The 19,236-nt window shown below is 40.2% G+C and overlaps 1 protein-coding gene across 1 annotated transcript in view; it reads left to right on the top strand.

The window, feature by feature from the left end:
- Window positions 1-19,236, top strand: part of abca3b (ATP-binding cassette, sub-family A (ABC1), member 3b) — a 31,328-nt gene that overhangs the window by 4,511 nt on the left and 7,581 nt on the right. Inside the window, exons 4-22 of the mRNA XM_003450066.5 lie at window positions 3,730-3,857; window positions 5,767-5,932; window positions 6,684-6,943; window positions 7,034-7,150; window positions 8,084-8,204; window positions 9,891-10,064; window positions 10,184-10,365; window positions 11,567-11,713; window positions 11,911-12,040; window positions 12,141-12,295; window positions 12,720-12,875; window positions 13,010-13,220; window positions 13,423-13,573; window positions 14,156-14,254; window positions 15,700-15,898; window positions 15,979-16,285; window positions 16,370-16,643; window positions 18,446-18,650; window positions 18,777-18,996. Coding sequence (XP_003450114.1) covers window positions 3,730-3,857; window positions 5,767-5,932; window positions 6,684-6,943; window positions 7,034-7,150; window positions 8,084-8,204; window positions 9,891-10,064; window positions 10,184-10,365; window positions 11,567-11,713; window positions 11,911-12,040; window positions 12,141-12,295; window positions 12,720-12,875; window positions 13,010-13,220; window positions 13,423-13,573; window positions 14,156-14,254; window positions 15,700-15,898; window positions 15,979-16,285; window positions 16,370-16,643; window positions 18,446-18,650; window positions 18,777-18,996 — 3,402 coding nt within the window. The remainder of the gene's footprint in view (window positions 1-3,729; window positions 3,858-5,766; window positions 5,933-6,683; window positions 6,944-7,033; window positions 7,151-8,083; window positions 8,205-9,890; window positions 10,065-10,183; window positions 10,366-11,566; window positions 11,714-11,910; window positions 12,041-12,140; window positions 12,296-12,719; window positions 12,876-13,009; window positions 13,221-13,422; window positions 13,574-14,155; window positions 14,255-15,699; window positions 15,899-15,978; window positions 16,286-16,369; window positions 16,644-18,445; window positions 18,651-18,776; window positions 18,997-19,236) is intronic.

The following is a 19,236-nucleotide window of genomic DNA, read 5'->3' on the forward strand; positions in this document are numbered from 1 at the left end:
AGGTTTCTGCCTTTTGTATTTATTTTAGTACAATTTATTGTTAGATGAAGTAAAAAAACAAATGTTTGCGGGAACATTTATTGCCAGTAAAACAAACCCTGTAGCCCTGACACCATTTGTAGTTCAGGACAAACCTGGGAATACTTGTTCCTCCAGAAACAATCCTCAGGAGGGCCACACCCTGCTTGTGACCAAACTGTGTCAGCTTAGAGTTTAGACAAGGAAATGAAAAGGAATCACACACACTGTAGCACACATGGCTGCTCCCCCGGGGATGCATGTCTTTTTTTAAAACTCACGCGCTAACACACATCTGCCCTGTGTGACCAGTTATTCAGATATACATGGAGACAGTCTGACAGACAGGTGTACAAACAGGCTTTTTGCATATTTGTTTTCATTTTGACTGACAATTGGCACGACGGGCAAATGGCTGTCGTGTGAGGTGAGCGGAGAGATACACAGGTAGCCAGAGATCTGTGGAACTGCAGGTTTCCCTGAACACAGCTATCTGAGATCTAAGCTCAACTGTTAATAAATAATTTAACTAGTCTTAGCACTCAGAGGGGAAGGTGAAGAGGGGATGATCAAGGCTGAATCACTGATATTTTGTTTTTCCTGTTGTAATTCTACAATGTTGTGCCTAAAATGAGGGATTCTTTTAAACAGATATCACATTAATTAATAATTAGAGATTAATAATGGAATTATTTGTGACTCCGGTAATGAAGTTGTTTATTTTCCAAACTATTGTGAAATGGTGTGTTACAAAATTATGTTTCCTTCTTGTCATCATTTAAGAATAATGCTTCCCTTTTTAAAATTAGCAGATAATCTACTTCTTTTAAAGCTTTAAACAGATACGTGAACAGTTTTACTCAAGACAACAAGTAATAAAACATAATCTTACTTTATCAGTTAAATCACTCTTTTTTGAAAATATGCAACTCCAACATCTTTATATCCTCAGTCATGTGTTTTCAGGGTTATTGAGATTGTCTCTCGTGCACACTTTTTACCTTCAGTCTCATGTTCTCATGCTCCAAGCAGACCCTCCTATAAAAAGAAAGAAATGGTTCTTTCTGCCAAGAACATCTGGCCTTTTCACATTTCAGCATCACCAGGGACACATAAACATCATATTATGCACCTGAGGAACTGAAAATGCAGTGGCTTACTGTCATTAGGGAAATACCCCTGTGTTCGTTAGTGTTAATATCCTATTGTTACAATCTTTATGCTAGAAGCTACAGAAAGTCTTTCTGATGCTGGTAAATTGAACTGCCCTTAGGAGTAGCGGTGGGTGATATCTGGATATTCCAAGAAAATTTGCAATATTATTGCAAATTCGATGATTTAGACAAAAAATACTGAACATTTTATTGATGCAGGCAGCAGCTTTTCTAAGCGTAAGTAATTAAAGGGAATTTTCCATCTTTCTTTCCCAGTGAGCATTGATGACAGACTGCCAAATTTGTAGTGTGAATCTATTGAAACAAAGTGCCCGCAGCAGCAGCAGCAGCAGCAGCAGCAGCAGGATTATAGTGCATTCTAGTGCAGTAGTCACACAGCATTATATCCAGTGACAAATGCAAGCACAGAGTAGCCTATGAAGAGTTCTCCTGTAATTCTGGAGGAGATGCACAATATTCTCACATAATGAAACTGCAAAATATTCTCTTCCCGGGATGTTTTATCTTTGTAAACAGCTGCTTAAAGCCCTGGTTTTCAACCATGTAACCGCATCACTAATTTAAATCCACCATTTGCTCTTCCTGACATATGGACTGAAACTTGTGATGGTTGGTTGAGTCATTGGTTACTTTTGGGTTGTACACCACCAGCTGCTAGCATTGTACTCGATGGTGTGTTTTTTGCCACAAGTGGTGAAACACATTTGTTGTTTCCACCTTTAACTGGAACAGTTTCCTTGCATATTTTGCTGGATAAATACTGTTTTCTGTTGGAGGTTGTTGAAGTAGCTTCCTTTTTAGGAAGAGGTGGATGGATCGATCCAAATACTTACTGGCCTTGTATTTACTTGGCATTGAATTGATACTTCAGGATCGAACAGCACTAGGTACTAAGTCTTCAACATAGGCTGAAACATGGCTCTTGTTATCTTGTCTTGTTATTGTGCACTAGGGAACATAAACATAGCTATTGCTGTTGCGATCACAATATGGCACATTTAAATCACGTCAAAAATAATGCTGATATAATATAAGATCACATAATATGGCGCAGCCCTATTTAGAGTAGACCTATACTGGATATTTGTTGACTATGTTTCTTGGCTTTCATTGTATAAACTGACCAATCACAGCAAGGCTTTTGGGGCTTTTTGGGGACTTATGCAGATAGTAGCTGAGGTGGAGCATTTCAGAGGGTGAAAAGCAGTGCACTAACAATGCAGAGAATAACAGATAATTATATATATTTTTTAAAATGAAAATATGTAAACAAGTTCAACTTCAACTCCAGAATAAATCTGAGCCATTGAAGGGCTAGTTAACCCATTAAGTGGTAAACTATCAGCACAGCTGCACTGCCATGCCTCGCACTCTTACTTCAAGTGGTAATTAAAATTGACGAACCTGCTGTCCTGCTCAATTGTCATCAAGTGGATGTTAAAAAGTTACATTTCCCATTCATTTTAATTGTCTTTGTTTATGTTATCTTACATTAATACACTTAGCTGCATTTGTTTAACACTTTATTTCTTATTTGCAGTAATTGTAGCAATTACAGATATTAATGTAACTTAATTTTAGTTGTTTTATTTTAAGATTAATTTTAACTTATATGTTTTTACCAGTTCTTCTTTTATTTCCACACTTTTTTAAGCTGGTTGTTTCTACTTATTAACTGGCTTCAAGAGTAAAACGTTTGATGTAAGAGATAACAGCTACCAGCTCTTACATTGGACTAACAAACTAACTGTTCCAAACTCTAACCATTAGTACTGAAGTACTACATCTAAACCTGAACTAACTCTTACTCTTTAAACTGTCTCTACTTGCTTTGAATTATTAGATTTTTCACTATAACAACTGAGCTAACCCCAAATCTTTCCATGTACCCATTTCTAATGCTGGCTAGTTGGGAATTATATAGTTACACTAGTGGTAACCATTTGAGGAGCATGTAAGATATCAGGTGAATATTTGAACTGTGTCTTTTGGCAGATTGCCCTTCCTCCTCTGCGTTCTCTTTATCTCTGTGCAAGTGTTTCTTTTATGATCATGAACCCGATTTAACCCCGAGACCTGTGTGCAATCCTGACGCTCTTTGCCAGGCGCAGAATACCTTCATGTTTGCTTGATAAGTGCAATAAAGAGTTCAGCAATAAAACAGATTTAATCAACAGTGAAACTGCATAAAAAAAGGTGGTTTTGTCTTATTTATGGTGTTGTGACATCTTTTTTTTGTTTTGACCCCCACATGTTGCTCCAGTTTCTTTAAAATGATCTGTCATCTGTGTCCAAAAAAAGAGGCATATTCCAGTGCACACTTGGGGGACTGATCGGTTCTATTAATAATATTTGTGACAGAATTTGGTATGCTGTCCGCATCTTGAGCAATTTCCTGCCTGTCGGTGTGAAAGGCAAGCCGCAAGGTCAAGGAGCGAGACAGGCGTGAAAACACCTGTGTGCATGCGATGAATACCAAAACACAATTAATCTAATGTTCTTCGTCTGTGTGTGTGTGTATTTGTCCCTGTTCCAGTGCGTGGTTTTGAGACAGAGGAGCAGTTTGAGAACTTTGTGAGGAATGACCCTCAATCAAGAAATGTGCTGGCTGCTGTAGTTTTTGAGCATCACTTCACGCATGATGATGAGCCCCTGCCCCAACAGGTAAAATGCAGCGTACACACTGACAGACAATTCCAGAAGATTACTTTGTTTTACAGTTTTACCTGCAGTACCTGTTAAGGCACATTTCTCTTCTTCCTGAAATTCATTTGCCTTACCTGTTGAGAGGTGGTAGTTGCAACAGAAGGAAAAGTCTGTAGTTTTTATAGTGAAAGTTGAGATGAAACTCATGCTCCTGTGCAGCAGGAAAAACCTGATAGTGGAAAGATGCATCCAGAGGTTCATGCAGTCTGATGCACTGTAGGAAAAGCTTTAGCTGACTCTGATGAAAAAGCCTGACAGGCTTAAAAGGCTTGAAAGCTTCACATCGCTCACTGTGAAGTCTTCAAGAGACGTACTCCTACATTTTAGGGTGAATCATTTAAGAACAAAATGTCTCTTCAGTCGTACCGGATTACGCTTCCTCTGTGCCTGTCTCCCTGTGTGTCAGTCACATCAGTTCAGTACAGCTTGCCAGATTAAACCTTAAAAAAATACGGGTGACAAAAGGAAGCGTGAGACATGCACATCTCTTTAATCCTCACCTTTTACTGGTGGTTTTCTCTTTCTTTGTATTATGGGATTCATAATCAAAGCAGTGAACTGTTAGGCTAAAGAAAGGGACTCGTAGATGTCAACTAATCTTTAATTTCTTTGCAAAAAGCTACATCCACATGTTCACAGGTATTTTGGTAAGCGTCGTCTGTGAGTAATAACGACATAAACGACATTTCAGATCACTGAATATGGAGCTTTTGAAAAAGTTAAGCCAGGGTGAACATTTTCAAAAGCTGTGTTTCTGTATTTACATGCGGAGAAGAAAAACTGAGACTTTGACTTGCAACATTAAAAGTGTATGTTTTTATGTCTTTTTCTCACATCAGACTGCGCCATGTCATTGTTTCTGTGCTTCTGATTGGCCAACATTTCCTCATGGTTACGGTTATATTGCCACTTTTGAGAATCGCGTAAGATAGTTCTTTCTTTTTTTTTGCGTTTTCATGTCGATGGAGGAACTCAGAAAAATTTCTGCTTCAAAAAATACCTTATCATGGTGATGTAGCCTAACACATGGGCAGATGGGTGGATGGCAACTTGGGGACAGGCGAACAGACACACTGCACTGTAAACACACATCTGTCATAGCTTCGCCTTTGTTTTTATCTTTCTTTAATGTATAAAAGCTCTATATGCACTTTATTTAGAAAAGAAAGCACTCCTAAATTAGGATAGTTTTGACCCCTCAGTGTATATCAATAAAAACTTGGTTTGAAAGCCTGGGGTTTTTCCAAGGCCATTTTATTTTGCAAGCATGCCTGAAATATGACAGTGTAGGAGCCAAAGATGATGATGTTTAATATAGATCAGTGTCTAATATTACTTTGTTTGAGTCTGCCCCATCTAGTGGTTGAAATTGGTGTCGAGAGGACATAAAGGCAGGTGATGCTTACCTGGAGTGGGTGGCTGAAACAGGAATACATAATCTTTGACCTCACAGATCTCCTCCTCAGATATAGGCCTCTACTGACGCTGCTTTTGATTTCAGACAATCCTTAGTTAATCTTTGTAATCCCTATTCAAGTTTAGTTTGAAGTCATGGATACTGTATGTGTTTATTACTTCAAATTAATAGCGCTTTATCTTAGCAACAACGCTGCTCTGTGGACTTATTATTTTGAATGTGAAAAGTCAGACGTTTGTTCAAGTTGTTTTCAGAAGGAAATTAAATAACCAGTACAGACAGAAACCTCTCAATGTCTATATATATTACTTGAAAACGGAAAAATTGTTAAGGACAAAACCACTGGAGGTGCTACAGTTGTTAAATTCACTGCACGACTTGAGTGTATTGCTTAGCGTATCACTCTACTCTTCATTAACTTCTGTTCTCTTTTTGCGCTCTGACATGCAGGTGAGCTACCATTTGCGCTTCACTTTTTCGCCACGCAACGCCCCGATCTCGGAAAAGTCTGAGCTGAACCCCAACAATGACTTAGACTGGCACACACACAGCCTATTTCCCCTTTTTCAACTGCCAGGACCAAGAGAGAAGCACTACAAGGAGGGGGGAACACCTGGTGAGAATTCCTATTGTTTTAAAATGCAATGTTATTTTTAAATGACACCTTCTAAAATAGTAGGTATTTATTTTTCTACTTAGAGATTATGACTGATAAAAAGCTCTTAATTCTTCGACTTTGAATGGAGAGACAGTCCTGCCTGCTCAGGCTACATTTCCATGGCAACCATACCCCTGCACATGCTCAGCATAATCGGCGTTATCTAGTTTTTGGCAGGGTACAGTGTGCCCTCCAATCATTTATGGGGCATTTTCAAGGCGTTAAGAACCCTTCAGGAGGCATCAGATGCTGTTAATCTCATTTGCCCGTCAGCTGGTTTAAATGATACAATAACAATGGAGGTAAGATGCATTTCCAGTGTGTCCCAGCAGCCTTTTATTTCTCCTTAAAATGTTTTTGTCCTTAAAAATTGTTTGCAGCTAAAATAGAAAGAGGAGGTATACTCCAAAGTCCTTCTGACAGCATAATAAAAGTGACATGCTTTTATAATTTAGAGTCACATGAATATGGATTTCCAGCCTCCACGTGCATAATAACTTGTGATTGCAGCTTCAAGTTTGTTACTCAAGGCTTCTTGTCCATTCTCATGTCAACTTCTAGAAGGAGGTTGGAAAGCTTTGACCTTGTGGAGCAGGTCACATTTTAAGTGGGCTTAAAATGAGTCATTTCATAGATGCTGATTACTGATGGTGTAATGGCGGTGTTAATATATTCTATTAAGTGCTGCCGTTTATTTTCTTATTTTAAGGTTATTACAGAGAAGGCTTTCTGGCAGTGCAGCATGCCGTGGACCGAGCCATTATGCACTCTTACAACAGAACCGCTGCCTCGCACCTGCTGCGTCCTATCAGAGTGGTCATGTCACGGTTCCCCTACCCTGCTTTTAAATACGACGTCTTCATCCTGGCTATTCAGAACCAGCTGCCCTTACTACTGGTGCTCAGCTTCACCTACACCTCCCTCAACATAGTACGAGCTGTGGTGCAGGAAAAAGAAAGGAAGCTCAAGGTATGTTTTGCGAGCCGCTGTATGAGCTGGAGAAGTAATAAAATTGCCAGACTCTTTTAACCTGTGCTTTTTTTTTCTTGTGCATTCTAGGAGTACATGAGGATGATGGGTCTCAGCAACTGGCTCCATTGGAGCGCTTGGTTCCTCATGTTTTTACTCTTCCTCTCCATTTCAGTGTTTTTTGTTACTCTGCTCCTCTGTATCCAGGTGAGCCAGTGTTAAAAAAACTGTCTTTGCTTACTGCACATTCCCGCCTGTGATGCCTTTAGCATAGCAAAAGAAACCATGGTACACATACCAGACTAAAGGTAAGAAGGTTGTCAAAAAATTACATGAAATTCAGAATTTTTTAGTGTAACGTATATAAACGCCAAAAGTGTCAGCTTCAGGTGATGATGAGCTTGTCCTGATGTTTCTAAACAAAAAAAGAAATGGAAGAAATGGAGATTCTGAGTTCATCCAGTTCTCAAGAGATGCCAGGAGCAGGGAGAATTTCATGGTTTGATCCAGGAGTTGTATCACAGCCACTTTCATGCATATTTCAGCATGTCAGTGGGGCAGTTTGAGGTCTTGTTGGCAGAGTTGTAACCACATCTGAGAAATTAGAAAAATAATGTCTGACCTGCAGGGGCATCTGGGTGTCTGAGGTAAAATAGTATTATTTTACTATTTGTATATTCAGTACTGCTGTGCATTTTGAGCTATGAGCACACTTGTTCCCAAATACAGAGGTCTGATTGGTCAGATCTCTTTATTTTCATGGAAAAAAGCGTAAAAACCGAACTTATCAGAAAAAAAAAAAATTGCTGCAAATTTGCCAGTGAAAGTACGCTTATCTAAAGGCTTTAAATCTCAAATGGGCTTTTCCACTAAAGCCAGTACAGAATAACCTATAAAAACATTTATAAGTTGAAAGGCTGCAAAAGGCTGTAAAAGTGACACCGCTGATCTATGCTTACACAGAACACATTGCTTCCTGGTAGAAAATACAGTAAAAAGCCCATAAATGATGCCCTCCAGCCCAAAAAGCTGCAAAGCAGCTATTAGGCTGGATGGGACCCTTTGGCTGGCCTATGTTTGACACCCTCGGTTTAAAGATTATAAATGTTGTGATTACTCAGACCCAATCTCGTATTTTAGGTGAGCCCCAACGGAGCGGTGCTGACCAGCAGTGACCCCACGCTGGTCTTCGTCTTCCTGCTCGTCTTCACCGTGGCCACTATCAATTTCAGCTTCATGATCAGTGCCTTCTTCTCACGAGGTGTGTGTTTCTCTCACTCCACTCATTTCTAAATGATAAGATAATAATAATAATGTCTCCTTTTGACTGCTGCTGTCTTGCTTTGTAATGTATGTGTGAGAAAATACTTCTCAGTTAATTTCCTGAAGTGCACAGCGTGTCTCTGAGACCAAAGTTTCTGCTTTGTTCCTTCAACTTTGTCTGCAGAATGCACACAGCAATAAAAACACTTTATACTTTTGAAAGAAAGCTATGTTTTGTATGTTGATTTGCACAGAATAATTGGATTTCTTTAGCGGTTGAGTACAGCGCTTTAAATATTTAATGATTTTTAGTTTGTTTTTGCCGTTTCTTGGTGATCAGAAGTGTTGTGTTCCCTTTTAAAAAAGAGCAAGTCACTTTCAGTTCTTTCCATCTTCAGTCGAGTGAAATTCAAGCTCGCCTGCTTGGCCTGGACAACCTCCCCAATAAAGGAAACTATTTAAATCTCTCCTTTCCCATGTTCCCCTTCCTCCGCCCTCTTTGCTCTCATCCTCATTCAAAGCTCCTCATTCAGACTAGCAGCCTCCTCTTTCAGCTTTCTACAGTAAAGTAGCTTGAGCTCCAAATGCTTCTCTGCTTCAGTGTCTTGCAGTATTTTCAAAGAGCACTTATTTGCTTGTTTTTACTTGGATTTTCTTTAAATTTCCACTTGCTCTCATAAGAAACATGAACTCTATGACGGTAATGCCTAAGCTTTTAATTGAAGGAAACACCTTAAAAGCCTCCATTTAGCTGTTTACACTGATGTTTTGACTTTCTCTCACATTCAGATGCACTGCGTTTCTGCTCTGAGTAATGAATATGATGTGCTTAGTCACTTCCCCTGACAGTTTTCATTTGGTGCTTGAACATGAAAAGGTGTCCTGCCTTTTTTCTCTGAACAATGCTCTAATTGTAACATTTGACAACCTTATTAAAATCATTACAACTAATCTCATTGAAGTAAAAAAAAACAAAACCCCCAAAATAAAAATAACTCTGTCATGTTGTTTTCCTTCTGACCCTGGACAATGAAATCATTATATATTGAACCCCAGCTGGGTTCAAGGGTTTTGCTTCTAAGTGTTGACTTGGAGGCGGTAGAGGAAGAAGGGGGAGACGAGGCTTTTACAGAAAATTGGCAAGAAAAAAAAGGATCCTTGAGTGACCTACACGGCCATTTTTTTTTTAAAAAAAAACAAAGATGGGCTGTTTTTCACCCCTCGCTGTCTTTGTATGTGCAGCCGGGTGCACATACCCAGTGATGTGGTTTTTAAGAATAGATGATGGTACTTTGTAAATGCATGTTCCAAGCAGGCTCAAAATGTCACATTGTCTGTAACAAGTGGTTTTTGAAGAGGTCTGTCAAGCTGCCTACAAATGGAAGCACATTACTCTGCTTTCTTCCCCATTTTGCTCATCTCTCTTTTGTCCTCCTTAATGGTTTCTCGTAGCTGCACTCAGGCTCGTTCTGCCTATCAGAGAAACGTAGTTCTTCTTTAAGTTCTTTTCTCCTTCAGCTCTTGTCTATGTGTGTCTGTTTGAGTTCATCAGGTAGCATTTTGCAGTGTACCTCTTGGGTAACTCATGAGTGGACTGTATAGCCGACTGTTTTTTAGTTGTCAAAGCCTTATATTTTTTTAAGATGACTGTTGAGTCTGTTTCTTTCTCTTCTGTGTGTTTTAGCCAATGTGGCGGCAGCAGCGGGGGGCTTCATCTATTTTCTCAGCTATCTGCCTTATTTGTTCCTGTGGCCGCGCTACGACTTACTGAGCCATTCCCAGAAAGTGTCAGCTTGCCTTATCTCCAATGTGGCCATGGCCATGGGCGCACAGCTTATAGGAATGTTTGAAGGCAAAGGTGAGACTTTGATGCGGCAACGTGGCATTCCCAAAATTTGCAATTATTTGTGCACAGCATTGAAAACATGGAATTTTAATATTAATTGAGGTTAATTTTGTCCGTGCCTTGCTCCTCAGGTACAGGAATCCAGTGGTCAAACCTGTTTGACGCTGTCACGGTGGACGATGATTTCTCCATGGCCCAGGTTCTAAGCTTGCTGCTGTTTGATGCTGTGCTGTACGGGATGGTGGCCTGGTACATGGAGGCAGTGTTTCCTGGGGAGTATGGTGTGCCTTTACCATCGTACTTCTTTTTACTGGTATGTTTTAAAAAGGCGTTACTGGTGATGTGACAGTAAATGATGAATAGGTGAGGGGATATAAGTATGAATGGCTATTTGCGAGCCAAAATTATGAAACTTTTCTGTCCCTCCTATGCCTTTATTGGCAACATTAATACCAAGTAGTATTTCAAACTTGAAAGAAACACGGCAACAAATGTAGTCCAATGCAAACACGATGCCGATCTTTTTGTTTTTGCAAGTTCGGCGTAATTTGTCTCATTTATTACATTTCACGCTGTGCTCATTAACACATTCACCTTAGTACTTTCCTTCCTGTGAGCTCTGCCAAGTTAAACAGGTATTTTCATGCTACCAAAGTCTGCAGGTGGGTGGTGTTAGGCAGCACTGGGGAGTGTCAGTGGCCATTGTTGAGATCTGTTATATCCAAGAGAGTTTTCTCTGATAAAATGAAGCTGCTCTCAGTGAAAGTGGTTGTCACATACGAGGGCAGAAGAGTTTGCAAACTAGAGGTCGCAACATATCAACCAGAGGAAGCCTTGGGGTTCAGCTAGTTAGAAAAACAGGAAATGTCTGAGTATCTAGAGCCAAAACAAATAAGGTTTATCTATATAACAACTATGAGCGATCACGAAATGGCGTGCCTTTACAGACATGCGCGCCTACGCAAAAATAAACTCCTGCTAACCTTTTTCCCAGTTGTCAGGAATTTAAGCGACTGCCAGAAGGGTGTGGATTAGATGTTGACGCACTTTCCTCCATGTCCATTGTGTGGGTGGGTGTCAGATGGTGTTTCTGCTCCGTAGAAAGGGGAGGTTTGACTCCGGTCTTTAGGAAGTGTATCAGGAGGTGGTTTGGCTGGGAAACAATCTCTTCATGCAGAGTGTACATGAACAATAATAATGTTGGCTCGATCTCTCTTTCTTGTGATTCAATGAATGATTGTGTTCCTCTTCCTTCCTTATGTCAGTGGATGATTACCTGATTCAGTGATAAGTCAGAACACACTGTGTGTGTAATATACGGTGCTATATTACACACACACCGTGTGGTTAATATATGATGCTATATTTGATGTTCACCAAGTAAAATGATAAGGTTAGATATACTGGAAATGAATAGTGAAAATTTGGGGCAAAAGTGTCGACAGCTTTAAACTCCGGGGCAAAAGAAGTGCTGGTTCACTCCCCTTGACTTCCCTGACTGTCTTCCTCTGCAGCCTTCATACTGGTGCAGCACCCCTCGCATGGCTTTGGTAAATGAGAAGGAGGAAGAAGAGGATGCTGAAAAAGCCATGAAAGGAGAGTTTATAGAAGAAGAACCTGCTGGACTCGTGTCTGGGATAAAGATTAAACACCTCGCTAAGGTGAGCAGCAAAACACTATGATCCAGAGAGTAATCATGACCACTTTAGTGTACGCTGCAGATGCCCCAGTGGAAAAGAAAGGTCACTAATAACGCCACCGTAGTACTCGGTGTTACTACCAAAAGGTAAATGGACAAAAAGGTTATGCTTCATCCATTCCATTTCTGCTCATGTCACGTGTATAAATGTTTTGACAGGAATTCAAAGTGGGCAACAAGACACGTCAGGCCGTACGAGACCTTACAGTGAACATGTTCGAAGGACAGATCACAGTCCTGCTAGGACACAATGGTGCTGGGAAGACCACAACACTGTCCATGCTAACAGGTTAGATGCCTAAATGCACATGTAAACAAACAATAAATACACACACACATTAAATATGCCTCCTAAATAAAAAATTAAACTACCTTCCTTCATGTTTCAGGTCTGTTTCCTCCCACCAGCGGCAGGGCTTATATCAGTGGTTACGACATCTGTCAGGACATGGCTCTGATCCGACGCAGCCTGGGACTTTGTCCCCAGCATGATGTATTGTTTGATAACCTTACAGTACGAGAGCACCTGCTGTTCTATGCACAGGTATTTACACACTTATGCACTTCTATGTAAAAATACATCTCTATATACTACACATCCACTATAGCTTAATGTTTCCACTTGCTGTTATACACTTTATAAAAAAATTAAAAGTGACAGCAATTATAGTATGAAGTGTTCACACTGATTCCATTAAAGTGAGTTTAATTGGTTTTGGTTATTAAAAACATTAAAAGCAGCACAAAGCATGTTTTTATTGTACTTTTATTACCTTAGCAGTTTTTTTTACCATGTTTTTGTCTTTTTCCTCGCACAAAAACTTTGTATGAGTTGAGTAGCAAGTGAACTTCCCCATTTTCTGCACTTTCCTGCTGTCTCCTAGCCTCTCAGTTTGTATTAATGTAAATTAGCTGCTGAGAAAACAGATGACAAACTGATGTATTTGTGTTGTCTACTTTATATCCAGCTGAAAGGCTACTCCAAAGACAAGATTCCAGATGAGGTGGACCGGATAATCCGTATCCTAAACCTCGAGGATAAGCGACATGCTCGTTCCAAGACCCTCTCTGGTGGCATGAAGAGAAAACTTTCTATTGGGATTGCTCTCATTGGAGACTCCAAGGTCTGGAATTTAAAAAAACAACAACCAAAAAACATTATTTACATTCATTTGAGTAAAATGTGTAAATATGGGCAGACTACTGCAAACCTTCTTCTGGTTTATCTCCCCATCTTTTCCTTTCTGCCCGTCTGCAGGTTGTCATGTTAGATGAGCCCACATCAGGTATGGATCCATCAGCACGACGTGCCACCTGGGACCTTCTGCAAGGGGAGAAACGCGGCCGCACCATCCTGCTCACCACACACTTTATGGACGAGGCTGACCTGCTCGGTGATCGAATTGCCATCATGGCAGGAGGAGAGCTGCAGTGCTGCGGCTCACCACTCTTTCTCAAGAATAAATATGGTTAGTGAAAGCGCACTGTACTCTCAGATGTATTCTTGAAAGGCAGTTTTTGTTTCCTAAACTATCGGTGGTATTACAAAAGCATGCATTGAAATTTAGCTCTTTTGTTTCAACAGAAATACCGCACGTGGACCAGCTCACATGCAGTTTAACTATTCTTGGGACTGATTCTGTAATTGTCTTATGTAATATATTTAACCAGGTGCCGGATACCACATGGTGATCGTCAAGGATGCTCTTTGTAACGTGTCCGAGATCACCCGCCTTGTTCACATGTATGTTCCCAATGCCACTCTGGAGAGCAGCGCTGGAGCTGAGCTCTCTTATATTCTTCCCAAAGAAAGCACCAGCAGGTGAGCATTGATCATACGCACAAAAACACAGCGTGAGGTGTGACCTATTTGTAAGAAAGACAACAGGCTAGAAGTCACACCGGGTGAAATGAACAACTAGTATTAGACTGAAAAAACTGAAAGACTCGGGGATAGACATACAGGGACATTGGAGTTAATTCATTCAAGTATACAAAGAAAAACAGCAACTGCATAATAAAATAGTCATATAATAAAAGATGTAATACACTGTACTACTTTAACACATTATGCGCAATAAAATTGGTTATTTAGGAAATTGTTCTGCTCTTACGTGTCTTTTTATTGCACAAGATTATGTATGTATGTATGGGGAGGGAAAAGGAAAAAGGAAAAAATGGAGTGAGGGAAAAGCAAAAAAATACTACTTTGAACTGTTAGAAATGGGTCAAAAGATTATACAATACCACAAATTGAATCAGTGAATGTATTTAATAACTCAAGCCAGCTTTTCATTAAAAATGTAACTCATTTTCACTTGACTACTGGTGACATGATTATATTAAATAAAGGTAGCAGCAATATTGGCTGTGTTTAATTAAACTCTTTGTTACTTTCTATCAGGTTTGAATTGCTGTTTGCTGAGCTGGAGATGAACAGAGAGGAGCTGGGCATCGCCAGCTATGGCGCTTCAGTAACTACTATGGAAGAGGTTTTCCTCAGGTAGGAAATATAGGACAAGTGACAGTTTTTCTCTCCCTTAAAGTCCTTTTTCTCTGAGGTATCACAGAAAATTTTTTGTAAAATTAAAAGCTTTAAAATGACTTTAATGAAGGATCACAAAGGCAATAAAATATTTTCTGGGAATAATTTTAGTGAAGATGGGGATAAAACTGGTTCAAAGCGTACTTAAGTAGTAAGTTTAATTAAGTTTAACTGACTCTGATCACATGGGGGACATTATGTTTGCTATCAAATGTTTGCTCTAAAGTCTGTGAAGAAGTCAGTGAAGTTTGGAGAAGGAAGTGGGTTTTTTTCGGACGTTTTCAACAATAACAGTAATGTAGGATAGTGTTACACCCACAAGCAGTAGTGTAAGACTAAATGTCTTCTAGTATATAAAACAGTATGGATGTGATACAAAAGGTTATAGTTGCTTCTTGTCGTAGGTATAAAGTGTTCAGTGCCTGAATCTTTTGCGCTTTACTGAAAATCGCTTTTGGAATTTGTGGAACTTTGCACGCCACCTTATAAATAAAGTATATAAAAATTTGCTTGCAAACCCAACTGTTTTCCTGATACACTGCAGTCCCAGCCGCCTGTGGCTTATTCAGTTATTTTTTCTTCCCCTTGGATTTAATATGCGTATCTGTGGCAACGATCACAAGACGGCGTCCACTGCAGAAGGCTTACGCTGTGTGCTACTTCAGCTGGCACGAGTTTAACATTTGTATTTGCTGCTGTTCAGGCCTCATTATTTATGATTCATACTGAGAGTACAGCAGCGTGTTCGGGCCATTGACACGTTGCACCAAAGAAAAGCTGCTGTTGGAACGTTTGGTCGTTTAGCTTTTTTCTTCCATTCATATTTTACAGCCGAGTGTAATAACTCCATTACACAATGCTGCCAATTAATTTTTATCAAACACAACAAATAAATCACCTTGTAATAGTGTTTTCCTGAGATCTAAATATGACATTTTGTTGCTAATTTGTTGTGCTGGGTGTTTAGGAGGTATAATCATGTTGAGTTGAAAAGCTTTAAAATGTAACTTCTGTGTTTTTTATTTTTTTCTTATTTTTGAAAGTACATTTCACAGATAAGTGGCATATTAAGAATATAAAACTAGACTGTATGCTCACAAAGGCACTCTGTGAGCCTGTCATTGATAATTGAATTATAAATAGGCCCAGAAATAGTTTTTTTTCCCCTTTGCAAGCAGCCCTGCTGTCTTCATTATACTGAGCTGCTGAAATGAATTAAAATGTTACAGATTGAATAGATTCTTCTCTCCTCACACATGTTTCTATCATAAACAGTTGACTATTTAATCTTAAACTATCTAAACTATTTAAATTTTACTTTCATTTTTTGTGTCAGCTATAACACCAATGTTTGTTTGTTTTCTTAAGTCAGTGGATAAAATGAGATTTATTTGTATTTCCAGAGTTGGAAAGCTGGTGGACTCTAGTTTGGATATCCAGGCGATCCAGCTGCCAGCCCTGCAGTACCAACATGAGAGACGCTCTCACGACTGGACCATGGATGATGCCAGCAGCATCAGCGGCTTGACTGATGTCACTGACTTCACAGACAGCGGCACACTCATCTCAGAAGACTGCTCCAACATTAAGCTGAACACCGGGGTAAGACGGAGGAATAAAAGCGATGCTCAGCGTCTTTTTTTTGCTCTGTTGATTGAAGCTCCCATTTTCTCCCGTAACAGGTCAGACTACACCTGCAGCAGTTCTATGCCATGTTCCTAAAGAGGGCGCTGTACAGCTGGAGAAACTGGAAGGTGATGGTGGCTCAGTTCCTGGTCCCTCTCGTCTTCACTGTTGTGGCTTTATTTGTGGCACGCACCCTTCCCAGTCATAATGATGCTCCGAAACTGAGTCTGGGACTCAGTCGCTATGGTCCCACCAGGGTTCCCGTTTCTCTGCAGTCTGGGGCAGGACCCCTGGCTTCTGCCTGGGCAAGCGCATACGGTTCCCAGCTCTCTGCACAGCTCGGCAAACTCACCAATGCTACTGGTAAGAGTAACGAGTAGGACAAATGCTTGGTGTTGCTGCTCACTTTTGGTATTTACTGATCGTAAGCCTTCGTTCTCCCTATAGACTTCAACGATTACATCCTAACTCAGGCAGACGAAGAAGGAGGCAGCTTTAACGAGCACTGCGTGGTGGGCGCTGTTTTCCGAGGTAGCAGCAACCACTTCGCAGAAGCTACAGCCTACTTTAACAACGAGGGCTACCACACACCTGCCACAGCACTCACGTTGGTGGACAATGCCCTGTTCAAACTTATAGCAGGGCCGAATGCTTCCATCCAGGCAGCCAATTATCCCATGCCACGCAACCTGTCTGAGTGTGCCCAGAACCAGCTCTCAGAGTGAGTAGAGAAAGGATGGGGTAGTATTTGCTAACGGTGGGAATCAGCAGGCATCCCATGATGCGATATTATCACAATACTTCATTTATCATTCAATATTATTGTGATTTCTAATATTTTGTTAATCCTAAGTATCACAATAACACATATTGCGATTTTTCACATTTTTTTCAACTGCAGATTAAGATGAAAAAGTCCAACTTTTGACGATATCTGAAGTCAGTCTTCCATCAGTGTGTGATTTGGTCATTACATGCACTCTGTTTCTATTAATACAGCAATTAACTGTCATAAATTGTTGAAAATCACATATCTGTTGCTGTATACATAGACAGAAATTCCCATTTAACTACTACAGTCATGCTTCAGCGAGCCTAATGAGTCGAGTCCCCTGGAGTTGTGCTCATTGACAAAGATGGCAACATGCTGGCAATCTGTTTGCATTTACAAATTTATAACGATTATTTGCAACACTTCGACAATCTCTCTGAGAGTGAACGCAGTCGGTCCAAGTCAGACTGCAGTCATTTTGCCTCCTGCCGCAGGCGACCTGTACAATCATGAGTGGGCAGCTAAAGGCAACCATTTAGTCACCACAAGTTGCAATCAATCACAAAATGTGAAAAAAAAAATCTATATAATCACCAGGCAGCCACCATTTTTCTTCTCTTTGTTGGAGATGCAAGGAGGTTGCTGTCCTATTTTGTGGGACTGAGCCATTAGCTTGCTCTGAATTAGGACGTAGTGTTGGCTGGTTTTTCAGTTGAGCCAATTTAATGTTTCCTCTGCTCTGGATGTTGGTGTATGAGATGAACCTTGTTGTTCATAGTATTTTTATTTTATTTTTTTAATTAAAAATCTTCAATTCTATGCTGGATCAGTTCCCCCTCCAGCCCTAGTATTTGCTCAGTCTCAAAAACTTCAAACATTCAGACTAATTAACAGAAGTAGGTTTGAGAGCACAGTTCCAAGCAACTTAAAAATCACAGAAATTAGACAATTTAGTCATTTTTGTTTGTGATGCATACACCTAGGGCTTTCCTTCAATCAGAATTTTAGATTTTTCTAAAAAAAGATAACAATCAGCACATGTGTGCTTCTGTTCAAATGAAGCTCTTTCCTTTCACCCAAAGAAGGTGTGAGTGAGTAAACAGCTGAAACCAATTCACAGCACTTCCCAGTATGAAGTAACTAACATATCTCCTCTCCAGCTTCAAACAGTTTTCCCACGTTTGATGTTGCAGGAACATTTGCCCTACAATATTTCTTGCCGAGTTTTAATTCCACTGTCACGAGGCTCAAACATTCAAAGTGTTGCTGTGTTTTTTCTCTAGTCGAGCTCATTAATACCCTTTACTGTTTGGAAAATAACCCTGCAGTGATGAGGGTGAGGCAGAGTGACACATTGTTACATGAAGCAGACATTTGCTTCCTTTCTTTTAGGGTGACTAAACCCATGTATAGCTGAAAACCTTGGGTGTTTCTTTCACTGCGGACACAGAAAAAATGATCTCTGCACTGCTTGTCCACCTACAGCAAATGAGGCAGACACAGACAGTGGAACATTTTGCTGCTGGGTATCATCCGTAAAGTGTTGGTAGAGACCAACACACCACCACACCAGTCTTTACAGGGTTAAGATTTCTGGTTTCTGAAATATAAATCAGGCATTTAAATTGTATTCAAGTTATGTTATAGCAGTAAGACTTGGGACATAGAAAGACGCCCTGTCTGCAACCTTTTCCCACCTCTTTTCCATCTTGTGGTGTAATCGTCGCACTCTTTCATTCCATTTTATGTAGGAGTAAGACGGGGTTTGCCATTGCTATCAACCTGATGTATGGGATGGCCTCCCTGTCCAGCACTTTTGCCCTGCTGCTTGTAACAGAGTCCTCCATCAAGTCCAAGCATGTGCAGCAGGTCAGCGGCGTCTACCTGGCAAACTTCTGGTTTTCAGCCCTGCTTTGGGACCTGGTCAACTTCCTGCTGCCTTGTCTCCTCATGCTGGTCAGTATGACATCTGTTACTAGTGCAATACTCAGGATAATAGGGTAGATTGATTGGTTTCAATATAGGGGTTTGTGAATCTGTTGTATGCATATATGTATATATATTTTTATTTTTTTCTTTCAGGTGGTGTTCCAGGCTTTTGGAATCAGTGCTTTTCTAGAGGACAACCACCTTATAGATGTGTTGTTGTTACTTCTGCTGTACGGCTGGGCTGTTGTGCCTCTTATGTACCTGCTCAGCTTCCTGTTCTCCACTGCTGCTACTGCATACACACGCCTCACCATCTTCAACATGATCTCAGGCACTGCTACCTTCCTGGCTGTCACCATCTTGACGATCCCAGGTGAGAGAGTTATAGATGGTCACCAGTCAAAATATGACAACCCCTCTTTTTCATACAGCTTGTTGTTTTTTTGTTTTCTTGTTTCTTTAAAGAATATTGCAATTTCAGAGTTTTTTTTTAATGTTTGAAGGTTTCGCTGTTGTAAAAGTTTTATTTTTTTAACATTAGCATGACATTTTGTTAATTAATGGGTTGTTTAGTGTCTCATCCTCTTCTTCACTGATGATGATGGTGGGAAAT

The sequence above is a fragment of the Oreochromis niloticus genome, linkage group LG4 (genome assembly GCF_001858045.2).
Source record: "Oreochromis niloticus isolate F11D_XX linkage group LG4, O_niloticus_UMD_NMBU, whole genome shotgun sequence".
Classification (NCBI taxonomy): Eukaryota; Metazoa; Chordata; class Actinopteri; order Cichliformes; family Cichlidae; genus Oreochromis; species Oreochromis niloticus.